General features: G+C 37.5%; 1 protein-coding gene across 2 annotated transcripts in view; it reads right to left on the reverse strand.

The window, feature by feature from the left end:
• The window catches only part of cacna2d2b (calcium channel, voltage-dependent, alpha 2/delta subunit 2b), a 57,557-nt gene extending 38,003 nt beyond the window's left edge, over positions 1-19,554 (reverse strand). For both annotated transcript variants that reach the window (XM_028446292.1, XM_028446291.1), the window contains exon 1: positions 19,249-19,554. In XM_028446292.1, coding sequence (XP_028302093.1) covers positions 19,249-19,364 — 116 coding nt within the window. In that variant the 5' untranslated portion in view covers positions 19,365-19,554. The remainder of the gene's footprint in view (positions 1-19,248) is intronic.
• Between the last annotated feature and the right edge of the window lie 355 nt (positions 19,555-19,909).

The following is a 19,909-nucleotide window of genomic DNA, read 5'->3' on the forward strand; positions in this document are numbered from 1 at the left end:
CCAAACACCTCGCTCCAATTTGATGACTCGTTCCCACTTTGATGACAAATTTGACGCGGCACAGAGCTATAGAAGCCGCGCCTCCAGGAAGCTCTCTGCCGTGATTGACATGTAAGCAGACACGCCCACAAAGGTGAACATTTCAGCATCCTTCGCGCAGTGCTATGTATGTATTCTCTACAGTCTATGAATGTATCGGCGAACGCCCCGCCCCCACACTCTGTCTCATGTTTATAAGCAGCATGAGCTCAACTACGGAGTATGCATTAGTAGATTGTAGTTTGTGTCGAGTTGCTCAGAAAGTGACTTTTCAGAGGCTAAAACTCTGGAAAACAGGCGAGTTTGGGAAAATAAACCTCAAATACTATGTTTTTGGAGTTCTTAGAACTAATGGAGATGTGTGAAAAAGAGTATGACCTTTAAAGACAACTTTCGCCTTACGTAACGCCTCCTAATGTGGGCGTAGGTAAAATGTATGCATTAGGACAACTAACCAATTATCTCTTAATCATGTTCATTGATTGAATTAAATTTATCATTCAGGAAATGAAACACGGAATTAAAAAACACTGTATTCTGCACAACAAAAACCATGCTTAAATTTAATCCATCAGTATATCTCAGTCTGTTTTACGTTCACTGCTAATAAACATGTGCCTGACAATTTTCTGTGTAATGAAAACAAATTGATACATTTAATCAACAGCTTACTAATTGTGCAACGATGTAAAAATGGTCAGTTAACTCATCAACGTGAGCCAACACACAAAAACATGCATTGCACACTACACTTTCATGCTACGCTGAAAATTGATTACAATTTATAACGTGAACTGTCCTAATTGCATTAGCTGAAACCTAGTCTAATTAAAATTCAAATGAATTATTCATCATGAGAAAAGGATGCAAACGCGAGCGTGAAAGAGCCACTTCATTAACTGCTACGAGGTTAAGGACGTAAAAAACCATCGTGTCCTTCAAATGCGTGAGGACTGGGTGCTCCAAAACCATTGCTGAATACTGTATGTATTAATGCTGCTAATACTGATCCAGATGACTACCTGCTTGGTTAACTCATGCACCACCAAACCAAGTCATGGAATTTAATTTGGCTCGTACCAAGTGGGCAAATCGTGTGTTTTCATTTTACATTGATTTGCATAACTTTATTATACATACCGTAGGTTTGTATAAGTATCAAATAAAAACAACACAAAGACTGTGGAGCACTTGCATTTGGATATATCCCTTTAACCTGATTACCTACTTATCCTTGTGAAGCTGATAATGTGCAAGGTAGAGCATCACAGGCTCATCATACTCAGACAATCATAAGAAGACATTATCCAAATGATGAGTTCTCTTCTGAGAGCCGCACTTTGAAATGGATGATGTCAATCAACCACAACAAAAACATTTTTTTTAAATTACTGAGTTTAAAAATAACATGCGGTAAAAATCACTTTAGATTTGAAAGAAAAAAAAAAAACAGGCAAATATTTGCTTTTTTCTATATAGATTTTCAAATACTCCATTAGCATTGCTCTGATTTGGTCAAATTAAGATTTATCCACAAACACAAAAAAGCTCCTTTATTTATTTATTTATTTACCTGTTAAACCTTTACAGCAGTACTTCTTTAACACCTTTGCTGCAACTGTGATGCATTGTGTTTCCTGACCTCTTTTTTATCAGAACTACGAGAATCCACATCTTAAGCCTTGAGCTTCACTGAGTAGAAAAACAACAAACAATGAACACTATGAATGCTGCTCTGCTTTTGTTTGGCCAGTTTTTCAAACACATCCAGGGCTCTAAACAAACTATCCCAGTGGTGGCACTGGTGCTACGCGGGGAGAGGGGGGTTACAGCATAGTCATGCATGCTGATGAATAGTTGACTAAGTAACGATTGACAATCTCGAGATAATGTTAAGTTTATCTGCAGCAAGCAGTGGCTAAAATAACAGGTAATTTATTTTATATTATTTTTAAAAGAGAAGATGTAACAAAAATGTGTAAAATAACAGCAAAGCATAACAACGGGTTACATGTGTTTTTTTATTTTGCAGAAATGCTGTACTTGAATTAATTTAACAGTAGCATAACCAAATTAGCATCTGCATTGCTTGGCATTTAATTCAGAGGGTCCAGCTCTTATAGTGGGGTCTCCAGTCCTAACCCCTGGTCAGGGGTCTGCAACCTTTACTCTCAAAGGAGCCATTTTGCCTCATCTCACCTGTATTAAAGTCCTCCTGGAGCCGAAAAAATACCTTCTCAATGAAGAAAATAGTGTATTAAATTTTATGCAGTTAAAATTTTAGGAAATATTGTTTGATTTAATTGAATTTAAAAACAGTTTTAAATATTAAAATTGACATCAAGAAGCCCTGGGAGAACCACAGCTGAACGTCTGGCCTGGTATCATAGTCCATCAGTTCTGGCCCTTCCATGCTGATTCTGATGAGGTCCTCCTCTTTGGTGTGGAATCGTGTATGTGCTGCGTGTGTACGCCTCCGCTCGGCACATTCTCCCAATTTGGTCTCAGTTTCGAGGCCCGACATCATGTTTTTTTTTTACAAATCAGGTATACCATGGCGAGGTTGACAATATAGTTTCATTTTTAACCAATAGGCTGACTAAAATGTGACGCACAATAATGCCAGGCAAGTGATAGAGAACCGTGAGTCACCACAAATAGTTTTTTTTGTACCGTGATGATGGATTTTTGACAGCATTTGGTGTCGTCATGGATCCTTCCTGCTGGTAAAAAAAAACTTTACTATAACAATGTTTTATGATTCATAGTTTGCCTGTTCTGGAGAACAGAAACGTCAGAGGAGTGAGTCATGAGGGCTCCCATAGATTGTTCAATGTAAGGCAAAACAGAAAAAAATCTGCAATATTACTGTATAACATTCAAGTAGGTTTTCATTTAGAGTTTTATGTGTTTGATGGGAGTTTTCAGGAAAAATCACAAGTGATCTGTATATTGTGATTATAGCGAACCATGGTTTAATCAGAGAGGGCAGAACAAACAAGACAACTAAATACAGAATAACAGAAATAAATGAATAGATCAGCATGGTTTCCTTTTTAAGAACTAATAGGTAAGATTTGAAATTGCAAAAAGATTGTTTTCATTATTTCATGAACCAGCACCCACGACACTTGCTTGCAGAAAAGAACTGGAGTCTAGCTGCATTCCCATTAATACACTTGTATACCACTGTGACAAAGGTACCACCACTAGATCGAGATCTGGAAAAGATTGTTGAAGAATAGAACGGTGTATGTACGGTACATCCATAGACATGTACATAGACGCCGCATTGACTGTGGAGAGACACGTCAACAGCGCCGCCATCTTGGACCGGTGGTGGTGGAGGCAGCGGTGCGTGGACTTTACGACAGAAAGAGGTATTTATTCGTTGAATTTTGAACCGATTTCCAAACTGTTTTTTTAAAAACAGTCACAGATGTAGCTATGATACATTTAAAATGCACTCAACAGTACAATAATTAATTATGATATAATAGTAATAGTAATGGTTATAATAAAATAATATAAGAATCCAGTAACTAATACAATAATGTTAATAATAAACAATATTTATTATCATCATTAATAATGCAAGAATATAATAATACAATGAAAATACCACTATTATTAACAATAAAAAAAATACAATACTAATAGTCAAATGCAATGTATAGCCTTAAACAATAAATTAAACCTGAGCACATCTGAATGTCTATCTATCTAGCTATCATGTCTGACGTTTGTTACAAACAAACCCCGTGAAAATTGAAGGATTTATGACAACTGTAATTGTGTAAGCACATCATTCCTCTATAGATGTAATACACTTGTGGGAGCGTTTGCCACCGGTCCAAGATGGCCGCCCTGTTGATGCACCGCTCTAATGGGCTGCAACTGTCGATGCGGCGTCTGCGTATTATGATGTCTATGGGTGCATCCAGTACAAGTTGCCCAGTAAAGTCAGACAAACACACACACTATGTGTAACACAAGATAAGAAGGCCTGTGAAGGACTTCACTTAATTTTTTTTTTATGGGTTAAACCAGAATTTATCACCTGTTTTTGAACCACAAGGCACTTTAAAACAAAAGTTAGCAAAAAGTCCAAGTACTGTACTTGATAATGCTAGTATTACTGCCAACTGCTGACACAAAGGGGTGTTTAATTTCTCTGTTGTCATTGCTAGATTTACTGTCACTAAATCTAATACACACTTTTTTGTCAAGTCTGCTTTTTATAGACCGATTTGGACATCATCTTCTTCAGAATCAGCCAATAATCTCATTGTAGGCACAATGTATGTTTTTGAGATTGTTTTGTAAAATAGAGTTGCTTCTATGGTCTTTCACTTACTGCTTTATATGAAGCCCCTCTCATTCTCTTTTAACTCTCTACAATAAAGCGAAAACAGTTTTCAAGGAGCCGTTCACACCCCGTTTCCTGCATGACACGTGACAATATGCCCGACAGTGACAATGAGCTGGAACGAGTGGGGAAAATGTTGGAAAAAAAAATCCAATAAACAGTGGGAGCTAATGAATGTGTTAAAAGAACGACCTCAAGTAGGATTTTGCTAATGTCAGATACATGCTCACCATAAAAAAAAAAAAAAAAAAAAAACAGAATACTGGAACCAAAAAGCATAAAATGCATCATTTGCACAAACAAGGCTTACACACATTGGTTTTTACTGTTAATAAAAATACAGGAATAGACAAATTAGAACGAGAGGCACTAACTTAAGCCCGTGGCTCGTAAATCAGTGCTAATCTGAACGATTTTGGAAAAAATCTAATTGCAATTTTTTTCCTCAATATTGGGATTGTGACTTAATATGCGATTATTTTTTCAAGGGCCTCTTGTCATGTATTTGTCAATGAACACAAGCAATAAAACAATCTGTTTCATAATAAACAATCATTCAGATTTATTTCAACTTCAAATAAAAATGAAATGTAAATTTTAAAGCACAGATTACAACAATAAAGCAAACAAATCTGTGGCTTTATCTCTTCAACATTAGGCATGGGTATACTACTATTCTTATCGATCCAGTGCTTTATCTATACCTTACTCTTTTTTTTTTTTAATCAATGGAAAAACACAAAATAACCAAAAAACAAATAATGAACATCAATCTGTTTATTTTTGAACACTTTTAACAATATGGCACACAAAAATGAAAAACACAAAATAAATAGTTCTAACACTATAAATGTATAAATAAAACAGTAAAAAATACCAAATAAATAACTTTTTTATATTAACAAAACACTAAACCAACCATCTAAACAATACAAATATTCAAATTAAGCATATCAAACATAACTTAATGAAAAATTGTGCAAAAGGAGAATTAGTGAGCTGCGCCTCTGATGGCTGCTGCTGCACTAGCTACTATGTTGATTTATCCCCATTTTGCCATATTAACTCGCAGCGTTTTAGCTGTAAGATAATATATGATCGCAAGTCACTACTCGAACTCAACGTTCCCCGCATGGCGCAAACACACAACTCATCTGCTTCTGCAGCGGGACACACTTTTCTGACTCAAAATCACAATAGCCACTTAAAAAGCCATGTGTTTTACTGTAGTGTGCATGTTTTTTGGCTGAAAACAATAATAAATGTGTAGATAGCGTCTACAGACACGCCTACTCATGAAGCGAGGCGAAGAGGCGAGCACTGTCTACAGTAGCCCCTCCCATCAGTCAGCTCCGCATGTGGGTTCTTAAGGAGGACTTACAGGCAGCACGGCAGTATCAACGCTTGTCTGAGGCTTGAGGATTAACGCCACCTTAAAAATACCAATAACAGGGCCGATAAGGATGTAGCTTGTCGGTCCAAAAAATACATACAAAAATGGCAGCCTTTGCGATTAGAAAAATCGCATTTTATGATATCGCAAGAATATCGCAAATGTGATTAATCATTCAGCCTTAATCAGTGCTGTGGATTATCTGGGTGTATTATTTAAAGTGGATTTACCTCAAATACTATGAAAGGTAGAGTGAAGAAATCAAAATGCACTATATTAATTACCTCTGTATGATCTAGTATAGAGTCTTTGAAGTTATAGAAAAGCCTTTTGTGTTTCTGTGTGTGTGTTTACAGTCAAACAAATCAAATGAATGACTACACATTGATACGATCATTTGGTTTCCAGGGAACTGGTTGCTTGTTATTGTTGGGTGATCTGTTGAGTGAACTGGTTAGTGGTTAACAAGCAATGCTTGAAGATCCATCTGTAATCTGCTATGGTTTTCTCACAATATTCAAGGTCATTTAGAAGTATTGAGGTTTAAAGGGCATTATACTCAATACAAATAAGACAGAAAACTGTCCATAGCACTATATAATATTTACTCTTGTTATGATTTGCTTTTCTGTGATGTATTTTTTGAAATAGAAAAAAATGCTGTTCTCTAAAGGCTTCAGCATGTTTTTGAACTTAGTATATATGACTCTTTATAGATACAGTACAGTAAGTGATCTGTCTGTCTTTTTAAGAAATGTGCTCTAAATAATAAATGCTGACCACATCTAAAGCTGCCATTTCAAAGTGCTGCATGCATGAGCCAACAAAATGTATCACAGAGGGAAAAAACATCAGAAGTCTCATTTTAAGATTCAGAGCATGACTACCCTGGTGTAGAAAATGTAATCTACGACATGAAAACACTTTAATCTGATTTATTTTTTATAATTGTAGCAAATAAAATAAATCAACCATAGAATTCTGACGACTGCAAAATTAATTAATTAATCTTATTTTTATTGCTGCACCATCTGGAGGTGATGGGTTATATCGAGTAGAATGTAATTATTTTGAGCTCAGTATTGATTTATTAGGTGCAGAAACAACAACCAATGAAGATTTAAGATTTCAGCCTCATTCAATTACTTGACTTCTGTGTCAGTGCATCTTTGCTGTGCATGTTTTTTTTTTTTTTGGTTTTTTTTCCTTCAAGGGCAGACACCTACAGCTTATAACTAAAAGTATCCCCCCACCACACCAAATTATTGATTCCAATCACGTCCCTGGCTACAGAAGTATAACAGTAAGTACTAAGCATGTTTGTTGCTTTCTCAAACATTTTTTTAAAGAATAGATTACTTTTCAGTAATGGAATCCACCTGTGCACCTAACCTGTCAAGACATATCAACAGCTAATCAGAATATATTTTACCCAGCAGGATAATCATATTCAAAGATATCCATAGACCTTAACCATGACTGTACACTGACCCAAAACTTAGCCACATGCCAAAAATAAAACAAAAACTTAATATTGACTCAAACATTTTGCAAATATATCTCGAGTCAATATTTACTTCATTGTGACCGAAGTTTGTGTCAGATAAATCCCTGATAAATCAACCTCCCTGTACATTAAAGCACCAGATTTCTATTCAAACTTTTTTTCTGTCAATCTGTTTTCACCTGCCTAACTTCAAAAAACTTTATTTCGTTCTTTAAAACATAATTAGCTTCTACTTGGAGCATCCATTCAGATCATTTCAGACCAGGAAAGCACCCAGAATCCTGTAAATGCCACAAGAGTGGATTCATTACCAGCCAGACAGCACTCAGCAGAGTTACAAGGCAACATGCCAGATTAAAACCTTGCCGTGCTCATTTCTTCCGTCACTCTAGACACAAATCTTTGCACGACTATTCACATCCACAGAAAGGTAGACAGACTCAGCCTCTCGGATGGTTCGAAGAGTACTATTTCTGATTCTAGATTAGCATAAAAAGGCACCTCATGAAACTTTTTAACAAGTACAAATGTCTAAAGTCTCTGTAGGATAACAAATTTGAGGTGCACTAAGAAACGGAAGGTTGAAATTTTAATACGAAAAGCAATAAGTAATAAAAACAAGCCTTTAAAGCTTTCGTTAAAGATCTGTAAGATTTTTAAAACTGTACATTTCACCCAAAAGTTGATTTTTTTTTTTTTTTTTTAATAGAGTGGGCTTGATTATCCGACTTATTAAGATACTTTGGTTTTGGTCTGTAATGTGGGATTCAACATCGTTGAATGATTTAGGTACTTGAATGTGTAAAATCGTGATTATCCAAACAACAGACAGAAAAAAAGTTTATATATTTAGTTTGGAACTTGAAAAGCTCACGTCAAATAAAAGCATGGCTATTTTTCCAATTGTAATTGCTCTGTCTTTGTTTCAAACTATCGTATTGCATCAATTCTGTGATACCAATACTGTGTATAATATCATTAACTCAGTCCCACTCCTACTAATTACTGCTGCAGCCAAATATCACATGCAGGTGTAGGTGCAGACCCAAATGCAGGGACGGAGGCGGAGCATTAAATCAATAGTTATTGTTCGTTTAGACATGGTCAGGTAAGCAGGGATTTGGCACACAGGTGTCAGTCCAGGGAGGCAGAGGTATCCAAAAAACACACAAAAAAAAAAAAAAAAACACAAAAAGGCAAAACCAAGAACGGGGGTAAACAAGAAAAATGTCTAAATGTAAAAACACTTGAAGAATCCAGGAATTGCTGGCATGAAACCGAGCCCAGATCACAAGTGAGAATGTAGTAATGTCCCAGCACTCAACTGAGGCAAAGCCTCCCCATTTATACACAGCAGTTAATTATAGCTGGTGACCAATCACCAGCAGGAGAAAGAATTGCTGCCTGCCCTACAAAATAAATTCCTATCCTGACATAGACCCCCACCTTTAAGGAGTGGGTTCCAAATGCTCTTCAAAAAAAAAAAAAAAAAAAAAAAAGAATAAATAACTACACAGACACCAAACTATGGTGGGTGGATGCGGGCCTGGAGGAGGATTGAAACAGAGTTCTGGTAAACCTCCCATGAAGTGGAGCAGACGTGTCCGAGGAGCGGCCGTCCGGTGGCCTCCCATGAGGCTGTGCAAACGGACCCGAAGGGCATGAGTCCGGCGGCCTCCCATGAGGCGGCCCAGATGAGGCCGAGAAGCAGGACAATGGTGGCCACTCCTGGTGCAGGCCAGACTGGGACGAGGAGTTGAGTTTCTGGCAGCACAGACGAAGAGGGCTCTGGCGGCAGAGTTGGCGGCCGGGCGCGGGGAGCCGGCACTAGCGGCAGAGTTGGCTTAGCCTGGAAACTAGGAAACTCAGGGACGCTAGCCTGGAAACTAGGACACTGACTGGGAACTGGACTGTATAAAGGCTGGATACTGGAGTTCAACTGAGTGTTGTGTGCTGAGGAGGGACTTAGCTTTTGATGGTGCGTGGATTCTGGTGACGAGGAGGATCTGGAAGCTAAGGTCGTCTCTGGAGGTGGAGTACAGGGAGAACCTAGCAACCTCTGGATCTGCTTCTTTGCATTCTCCAATGTCTCCGCCATGACGTGGGCTCTCCAGGGCAGGCCGGAGATGAGTAGTGATGGCAATCGGCAAGAAGCTCCTTCAACTAGCTGCAAAATGAAAGATCCTGCATCGAGGATCTCGGGATATTTTGTCATGTGCAGACCCAAATGCAGGGACGAAGGCGGAGCTCAGGTGCATTAAACCAATATTTATTGTTTGCTTAGACATGGTCAAGCAAGCAGGGATTCAGGACACAGGTGATCAGTCCCAGGAGGCAGAGGTATCCAAAAAGGCAAAACCAAAAACACGGAGCGAGGGTAAACAAGATGAATGTCCAAATGCAAAAACACTTGTTGAAGAATCCAGGAATTACTGGAATGGACCGGAGCCCAGATCACAAGTGAGAACGTAGTAATGTCCCAGCACAGAAATGAGGCAAAGCCTCCTCATTTATACACAGCAGTTAATTGCAGCTGGTGACCAATCACCAGCAACTGGTGCCCAGCAGGAGAAAGTTGCTGGAAGGCAGGGTAAAAGTTCCTGCCTGCCCTACAAAATAAAACCCCATCCTGACACTAAAAGGCTTTTTTCTTTTTGGTAAAAATGTTTTTATCTACATTACAATTCCAGCAATATTTCTATTTAATTTTTTCATGAAGTAAAGCATAAGTTCAAATTGCATTAACATGAAAATATGCTTTTATTCTATCCAATCAATCGTGTGGTGTTCATATGATTTGGCGATCATATTGTAATTGATTAATTATTGACTAAAAGAATCATTTCTTCAGCTCCACAGTCAGATCCTTTCTATAATCTGTTTAAACAGCTATAGTTATATTTCTTTGGACTTTCTTTGGATACGCAATTTTTTTCAATTTTTAGAAATAATGTTAATTAATTCATTATTATTCATGATTGCAGGTTTCACTATAGGACATTGCAGAGTGTATAGTCTAAGCTAGCAGTTCTCGACTGGTGGGTCACAGACCTTAACTGGGTGGGTCGCGGACAGCTGGTCAAAAATAAGTAAATACTTAAAGTCTCTCATGTTGGACTGTTTATTTTGAAAGAAACTTTTCTTTTGACAGGCATGCTGTGAAATGCATGTTGCACAGGAAAATATATAGATTTGTTTTAAAAAAGATTACATGTGTGTGTTTTCAAGAGTCAAACTAAATTTGGTTGGTTTAATTCTAAAAAAATTTTAAACAAAAGCGGGGTTGTGATTTAATGACTAAATGTGGGTCCCTGGGTGAGACCAGTTGAGAACCATCTATCTAACATGTAGTGAGAGTATTTTTTAAACCTTCTTTTCCCCTTAGTTTTCTTTTTCATCCTAATCTTTATTGAGAAAGGCAGCTTTATATCACATATCTTAGTTTTTTAAGAAAACCCTTCAAATGTTGTTTATTTTATCATATTGTATATTTTAGCATATTGTTTCTTAGGTTGACGAACATATCATATTTCATGGGTTTGAATTATTTTCACTTCTGAAATTATATTTTCTATACTGGGAAATACTGGAAACTATATTTTGAGTGTTTTGTATGAGATGACTTAATTAGATTTACTGTATTTCTTCAGCTCACAGAATTGGAAAATAGCTTTAAGTGTGTGTGTGTGTGCGTGCGTGCGTGCGTTGATGTGATGTACACTCAATTTCCTACTCTGCCCGTGGGACATCAAAACGGTGTTTACTCATGTCTGAGCTGTTACCTGCGACACTCACACAGCCCAGTGAGGAAAATAGAGGGACGTGACCTATATAGAGTTTACAGCAGAGAGAGGGTATATATCTATCAGTGGGGTGGAGTCAGTGTCTGTTAGGTGCAAACGAGAATAAACCCTGAGTGCTGCATAATTGTAATGAGATTCATCAGAGGGCGATGGTTTTCCATCTTCATTCAGCTTACATGATTAGATCCAGGGCAGAGACCAAGGCAGCCGTTTCAGAGCACTCGGCACACGTTTCCACACAAATGGAAAAAAAAGGAGGAGGAGGAGGAGGAGGAGAAAGCAGCAGTTATACCCTACTTGAAATAACCCAATTCATCATAAAACAATCATTTGAGCACACCCACACCTCCTTGATTTATTCAGGCCACTTTATCTAATTAGTAAGCAAACATTGGAGCTGCAGATGTGATTGGCTGAAAATCCTACATGGTGTGCCTTAAAGATGGCTGGACCATCGGGTCTGTTCCTCCCTTCAGAGAAGCCTGATTGCTGAGCCTGGAGGTGGGCCCGGATAACTGTGGTCTCCAGTTAAGTGCCAGCTGTACTTAACAGCAATGGGTTAAAGGTTAGGGAATTAAGAACCAAGTGATTTTTTTCTTTTTCTAAGGAGGCTTTTTTTTTTTTTTTTAAATGTAGCCGACAGCAGAAACAAGCAGTAAATTGCTCCTTCACTGCTTTGGTGCTGAATAGTATGTGCAGCACCAGGATCACTGAGGAAGAAGTACTTAGAATAGCTTTTAGAGGATGATGTGCTTGGAACACAACAACATGGAAGAAATGTTGCACGTCAAATAAAATGCGTGCAGATGCTTCCAATTAAAAACCACAGCTTGGCTTAGCTCGAGCCAGGAAGAATATCATCAACTCCACAGCTGTATCAAAACCAAATCCTGCAGATGTAAATACACGGAGAACACGTTTGTAACTTTGTAATTAGTAGAGCTGGGTAGGGCTGAGCGATATATCGAGATTCAAGATGTATCGAGTTTTCTGTTTTGACAATATAGAAAATTATAATACCACCTATATCGATATATATAATATATACTGTATATGTTTAAGGAGACTCTGCTTTTGCTAGTAAAAACACAGTTAGATGGTTCGCTCAGTGCGTCCTAACCCAGACCTACCCCGAAACAAGCCACATTAAAGAACTCACTCACACGTGCTGTCCCTTAGAGGAAAAAAAGACTGAAGTGGCACATATTGTGCAGCTGTTTGTTAATGAATGTCCCAGTCCCATTTGTTTTTTTTTTACTCCTTTTGTGTATTTTGTTGTCCTATTTATTTTTGTTGTTCTTTTGTGTATTTTTTCAGTACTTTTTGTGTCTTTCTGAGTCGGTTTGAGGATTTTTTGGTATGTATGTTGTTGTGGGATTTTTGTTGTCCCATTGTGCATTTTTTTTTTGCTTTTTTTGTGTATTTTGTTGTCCTATTATGTATTTTTGTGGTTCTTTTAGTGTATTTCTCTGTTAATTTATGTTTTTTAAGTAATTTTGTGTATTTTTGCCCATGTTATTGTTAGAATTCTTAAAGCACCGTGATGGTATTTTAGCCTGTGTGGCATTTTGCATTAGCAAATTTAACCCACAATACTCTATCTGGCAAAACATTATTTATATTGACTAGTACAGTGCCCATTCATATAGTGGGAGCTTAAGTAGAGTTGGCAATTATGACCAAATGAGTATGTGTTTGAAGGTTGGATGTACAAAGATGTGTACATATACTCTGTATTCTGTAGTGTTATAAATGAATATATGTGCGCGTGCAAAATAAAATAGCGTGTGAAGTTTAATTCTATGGGACATGCGCATGATAAATTGATATATAAAGTTTGTACCAATGCTGCGGTTTAGGTAGAATCTGATGAAAGACGTAACTTTGTACAAAAAAAACTCTTTATTTAGCATTTTACAATTCTTAGTGCAGGAGTGATTACTGTGTGTGTGTGTGTGTGTGTGTGTGTGTGTGTGTGTGTGTGTGTGTGTGTGTGTGTGTGTGTGTGTGTGTGTGTGTGTGTGTGTCCCTTTAACTTTAACTTCGCTCCACCATGTGAGGAGTAAGAGAGTGTGTGTGGCAGATCGATTATAAGCTGTATGCAGGGACGGCGCTACACCGGGGCTAGGGGGTGCTATAGCCCCATCAGGAATTTGTGTAGCCCCAGTTAAGCTCCTTGAGCATTTTATTTAATATTTTTAAATGTTTTTATCATTCATTTATTGAGTTCAAAAATATTAAAATGTTCCAGAGTAGCCATTCTGTTCAATCAAATCCCTGCTTGTACCCCATTCAATGGTACCCATTGATTAACATTTACTACAGTGTGTGTGTGTGTGTGTGTGTGTGTGATAGGGGATGGGAGTGGCGGAAGTTCTCCTATAAAACAACTAGGGTGAGTTAGTTTTTCCCTGACGTTTTGCATTTCAGATTTACAGTCTGATTATTGGCAGGCGAAAGAGTGGCTGTCGGGTGTTGAATAGGTAACTTTAGTGGCTGTGCTTCACTTGCGGTAGACAATTTTATGAATTTATTCATTAACTGTAGCATTACAGTGCAAACAAATGCAACGCTGCATAGCTTTGAACCAAGCTGCAGCTACGTATGTAACAAGTAGAGCTCAGTCTGTCCCTGAACACCACAGATATTTGAGGCACAGACACACAGACAGACAGAGATTCCTTGCTTTTATAGATAGATATTATTGAGATTTAGATCGTATTTCACCATTTTGAGAAAAATATCGAGATATCATTTTTGTTCCATATCGCCCAACCCTAGAGCTGGGTTTAAGATATTCTAACATTAGCCATGTCTTATGATCTGTTGATAGTTTTGGTTTACAGAGAATCATCTGAGAAAAAGCAAATATCCCAATGAGCTGCTATTCATTGGGCAAAATGCCTTGTAAATGTGAGGTGTGAGGAGAAAGGCTAAATTATTCAAGGAGATGGAAAGGCAGCAGTAATTCCAACATGTATAGTATGCAGGAGAGCACCTCTGACTGCACAACAGGTTGGAGCACAAGGTGAGGGGCTTCAGGCACCACATTCCTTCGCAGATGGGTTAAGGCGATGCGAGTTGAGCAAAACAGAGCAAGCAGCCTAAAGTCAGCATTGGCTAAAGAACAAGTGGTCAACACATAATATGTGGCAAAAATCCAAACAACAAGAAAGCAAAACTGAGACAGTGTGTTCCATGGAAATATGAATAATCTTATTCAGGCAATGCAGAGCTTGTTTTTTCAGTGCAAGCACTCCTGGCAACAAGGATGTGCAATGTGGCATCATCATGGAGACCTGAGGGGCTACAACTTTTAATTCCTTATCTTCCACACTACTTCAAACTGTGCATTTTCCATCTCTCTGTTCATATCTTTGTGTTCAATATAATTATATGCAAAAGTTGCAACATGGCTTTTGTGACGATAACCAAATCTTGTGAAAGCAAATCAAACTTCCAGCTAGATTAATGAGATGAAACAGCAACTCATTTTAAGGCAACGCTGCCAGAAACAATGACCAGAAACTAGGGCAGGGCAATTTTGCCAAAAAAAAAAAAAAATCTCAGATTTTTTAAAGAAAAAATTGAGTTTCGATTTGATTTTTTTTAATATTTTTTTTAATGCACCTAAAATTGACTCCAGACATCAGATATATTGTCAGAAGTGCAACTTTATTGATGTGATTGTCCTCAAGAGTTAAAATGCATAGAATAATACCAAAATAAAAAGTAAATGAGGCTCTGTCATTCAACAATTTCAAGCTTTAAACCAGGTTTTAGGAAAAAGTGCAACAGCACAATTTTCTGATTAAGAAATCAGATGAATACATTTTCTATAACATATAACATTACGATACAATTAAAAAAATAATAAACTTAGCATCTCAGCATAATGCAAATAAGATGCCTGTGGAACACATATAACCTACTCAAAAGGTAAACAAATGTAAACAAAGAGGGGGTTGGCTCACATCACGCTACGGTAACCCAAAAAAGGAATGCGAAAAAGTCAGAAAAAAAGCTGTGGTAAGAAAAAAAACATATATATATATATATATATGTATGTTTTTTTTTTTTTTTTTTTTAAACTTGAAAAGATACATTTTTTTCCAACTCGAATTTGCAAAATAAAAGTCCTTTTTATCTACAAATTCGATTAATTAATTAAATCGATTTTTTGCCCAACCGTACCAGAAACATATTTACAGATCTCTCAAATACTGATATCATATCATTAACGTGAACCAGTAATTGTTTTCAAAGTTGGAATCCTCTGAGTGGTGAGGAATTTCATTTTTCTGATTCATTAGATAATTATCTCCCTTTAAAACTAGAAATGTGCAGTTTTGGGACTCTGTCAATGATTTATTTTACAGTGTTTAGGTGGGAAATCATCAGATCTTTATCTCAGGGTTGAGGAAACTCGAGAGAAAAAAAAAAAAAAAAAACATTCTAACGAAATACCAAAATAACTACAGCAAAGTATTATCTCAAAAATCTACAAAGTACAAATCCAAACTGACAAAACTCTGAAACAAAACCAGAATCTAAGGGAAATAATCTGACCGGAACACATTTGTAAAACACCTGAGACCTACTGTGAATGGATACACAGGGTTAGGGTTTATTGCAGGCTTAACTGTCAACGCAATCAAATCACTGAGTCTGCTCAGAAACCAAAAGTGGCGCCAAAAAGCTGTCGACAATTAAATAAAAGAATCTTAATACACACGTGGATGAGGAAGTCACAATCACCAGTATGACTGCAGCCGCTGTTTTTACGCTAGGATCTACTGTGCAACACTTACACACAAAAAAACGTTAAACCTGAAAAGATGTGAGAGAAGCAGGAAGAGCGTAGGAGGAAGAGGCAGCAGAAGACGGAACGATGAGATTAAAAGTCATAAAGTGGTTAGCATAGTGACTTGACTAGAGTTAAACAGGATTATGAGGTGTACGCCCTAACTACCCTAATGTGCAGCATTTACATGGCCAATAGAAAGTCAAAGAATGCTCAAGTTTTAATTTGCAATGATACTTGATCTAGTAGAGCTCTGACAGTCAGTAATAAGTACATCACACAGGGGCAACTGGCAACCCGGGGGCTACAAGCGACCACTGATCTCATTTTTCACAGCCCCCAAAATTGAATGCACAAAATAGATCCAAAGACACACAAAATGACAGAAATGCACAAAGTGAGAATAAAAATGCACAAAATGACTCCACAAACAGCAAGAAAAATACTCAAAATGATTCAAAGACACAAAATAGTGACAAAATTACACAAAATGACATAAAAACACACAAAACAAGAATTAAAAACACACAAAAAAAGAACTTTGTTACTGATTAGTCATTATTCTAAATGATGATTTAAATGTTGATAATGTGGCCCTCAGATTAGACGTCACATTTTTGTGCCCAATGCAGTGATAAATGTTGTCAATCTTTAAAGTACATAGTACATAGTTAATAATACTTCATAGTACATTGATGCCAGTAGTCATCAGTGACAGGTGTAAACCTGGGCATTTGTGTATAAAGGACAGGTTTCAACCCATTTAACTTGCCCAGACCAGGATAGTTCCTTAAGCTTTATTTCTGAAGCCTTTGAACTCAAAGATTCCTTCTGTTAGATACGTTATCCTCCCAGGTTGACAAACCTCATCTGCAGTGAGTTTGTGGCCCCTACTCATTTTAATCCAAGGGCCAAATACAGCGCAATTTCAATTGGGCCGTAGATTATATATGCAGAGAAAATTAGTAATTTTAACATTAATGTTCCCTTGTTTGCACTTCTACGTATCAATGATATGTAAAAAGCACTGACGATATTCAAGCAATAAATGACAGATACCAGTCCAGGCAGGACCTTCACTTAAATTTCTTTTATTATTATTATTATTATTATTTTTTTTTTTTTTTTAAATGACCAGTCTTTATTTATTTTTGGAAAGTTTTAGGTAATAATCTGAGGAAAGTTGCAGGATTTTTGAAAAATTAAGAATTCTTTCAACAATTTGAGATTAAAAATCACTTACACAACAGACGCTCTAAAGGGCGGGGTTTGGCCCCTGTGCCTTGAGTTTGACACGTGCTTTAATGTGTCCAGCTTGGCAAAAGTCGCTGGGTGCCATAAGAACTCCTCGGGGTCACTATAGGACACGCAAGGTCCCTCTCCCTCACAATGGCACTATTAAATCCCATTTAGTTAATAGACACAAAACATGGTGTAAATCTTTTTGGAGTCATTGTGTGTTTTTATTATTTTTTTGTGTTCTTGGTGTAATTTAGTGTATTTTTCTGTCATTTTCAGCATTTTTGTTGTCGATTTGTGCATTTTTGGGGTCACTTTCTGTATTTTTGTTGTTGTTTTCTGTATTTTTCTGTCATTTTGTGTAACTTTGTAAAAAGCTTGTGTGTGTCGTTGGAGCTATTCTTTAATGTTGTTTGTGTTTTTGTAGTCATTCTGTTAGTTTAAGTGGTTGTTGTGCCTGTCTTTGTTGTCATTTTTTGTTTTATGAGTCGTTTTGTGTATTTTTTTCATTTCTTTGCGTGTTTTTATGTACTTTTATGCATTCTTTTGGGCTTCATATTCCTTCCAGCTTCTTGAATTAATTTTTTTTTGAGATTTGCTTTTGGTGGGCAGAAAAAATTACACCGAGGGCCGTCAGTTGTCTATGTCTGGTGTAAATGTTAGTTGCATTAGGGCTGAACAATTTTGGAAAATAATCTAATTGCAATTTTTTTTTCCCTCAATATTGCGATTGCGATTTAATATTCAATTATTTTTTTAAGGGCCTCTTGTGACCAAATATCGCGATATATCGCCGTATCGAGATAATGTCACACTCCTAGTGTCCGGTATAACTTATTCACTTCCAATACGATACCAAGATTGCAGCCTTGTGTATTGACTAGGGCTGAACGATTTTGGAAAACAATCTAACTGCGATTTTTTTTTTCCCTCAATATTGCGATTGCGATTTAATATGCACATTTTTCTTCAAGGGCCTCTTGTCACATATTTTTCAATGAACGCAAGCAATAAATCAATCTGTTTCATAATAAACAATTTCAGATTCATTTAAACTTTAAATAAATATAAATTTCAAAGCACAGATTACAACAATAAAGCAAAAAAAAATCTGTGGCTTTACCTCTTCAACATATCTAACTTCACGTTTCATGAAACATGTAAACATGTGGAGTGAACTTCTTAAACACTCTGAACTTAACAGGACAGTACAAGAAAGGACAAGAAAAAAACAAAAACAAAAACAAAATTAAAAAAATTAAAAAAAAGAAAAAGAAATTGCAGCCTTTGCAATTAGAAAATTGCAATATTTTTAATGATATCGCGATAATATCACAAATGCAATTAATCGTCCAACCCTAGTTGCATTGAGTCCATCCTTCATTTATTCTGCCTAAGCACAGTAAACTATCAAAAAGACTAACCCCGGTTTATTGATATGGGACCAAATACGACTGATGTGAATTTACTCCACAAAAATAAGATTTCAACCAAAAATAAATCAAAAGACAAGATCCAGACTAGAAGTAAATTGAGGTTTCATTAGAAGACGGAACCAAACTGTTTTAAACGCTGTTGAATGAACACAAATGTAAAATCAGAGCAGTTATGGGTATAATATGCTCACATTAAAACTATGTGAAACAATTTGTCCATATATGGCCCCTGAGCTGAAGCCAGGCTGGTATTTCTGGAAGAAGATGTAGACATACTGTATCACTATCACTAAATATGACAATTGGACAACAAATGAATTGCTCCTCACTCAGTAAGAAGTATTTGCTCTTCTTTTAAGTCCTGATACAGTATGCTCAGATATCTGCAGACTGTAACTCAACACAAACAAGTCAGGGGTCAGAGTCAGCTGCCAGATGGGACTGTTATGAACAAATAATTATTCTAATGAGATTAATAAATAACTGAAACACTATCCTCAGCCACACAGTGGACTGTAGCTGCTAAAATCTTTAGACATGGTCCTACATGGAAAATGTAAAAAAAATAAAAAGGATTATGTAACAGCAGGAAATGGAAAGAAAACAAAGGGCTGAGGAGTGTTGAGGGCTCTAAGCAGAAGTTGTCCCCATCACTTACGTGTACTGCTGTGGGAACGTGAGGCTGTCCGCTCCAGGCCACGAGGCGCTGAACATCACGAGCATCTGGAAAGAGAACAGGCAGACGATGCTGCGGGACCTTTCGCCTATCGCCATTTTCCATTAAAAACAAATCCCGTGGCGGGGTTTTGGGTGTGTAAGTGAATTTTTCCACCCAGGCTCCTGATGGTTCATGCGGCTGTGAGGCGTTCAGGCGTCACTTAGTGTCGCTTCCTGCCGTCAAAGTGGACGCAGACAGCGGCCGTGAACGCATCGCGGACGGTGAGAGGAGAACTGATGCAGAGCTCTCTCTCTCTCTCTCTCTCTCTCTCTCTCTCTCTCTCTCTCTCTCTCTCTCTCCTCTCTCTCTCTCTCTCTCTCTCTCTCTCTCTCTCTCTCTCTCTCTCTCTCTCTCTCTCTCTCTCTCTCTCTCTCTCTCTCTCTCTCTCTCAAAGCGCGTGCACGCCCCGCTCTGCTTCTCATTAGCTGACCGTGGATGGATGCAGGCGCGTTCACGCTCACCAGGCAACAGAGCAGCAGCAGAACGAGGATCTTTATTTATACCCGCAGAGCCACATGGGACACACCATGGATTCAGTTGTTTTTTTATATGATGGTGGAGATCCAGAGCTGCTGCACAGAAAAGAGAGGGAGGAGCTTAA

Source organism: Gouania willdenowi, chromosome 5, assembly GCF_900634775.1.
Source record: "Gouania willdenowi chromosome 5, fGouWil2.1, whole genome shotgun sequence".
Classification (NCBI taxonomy): Eukaryota; Metazoa; Chordata; class Actinopteri; order Blenniiformes; family Gobiesocidae; genus Gouania; species Gouania willdenowi.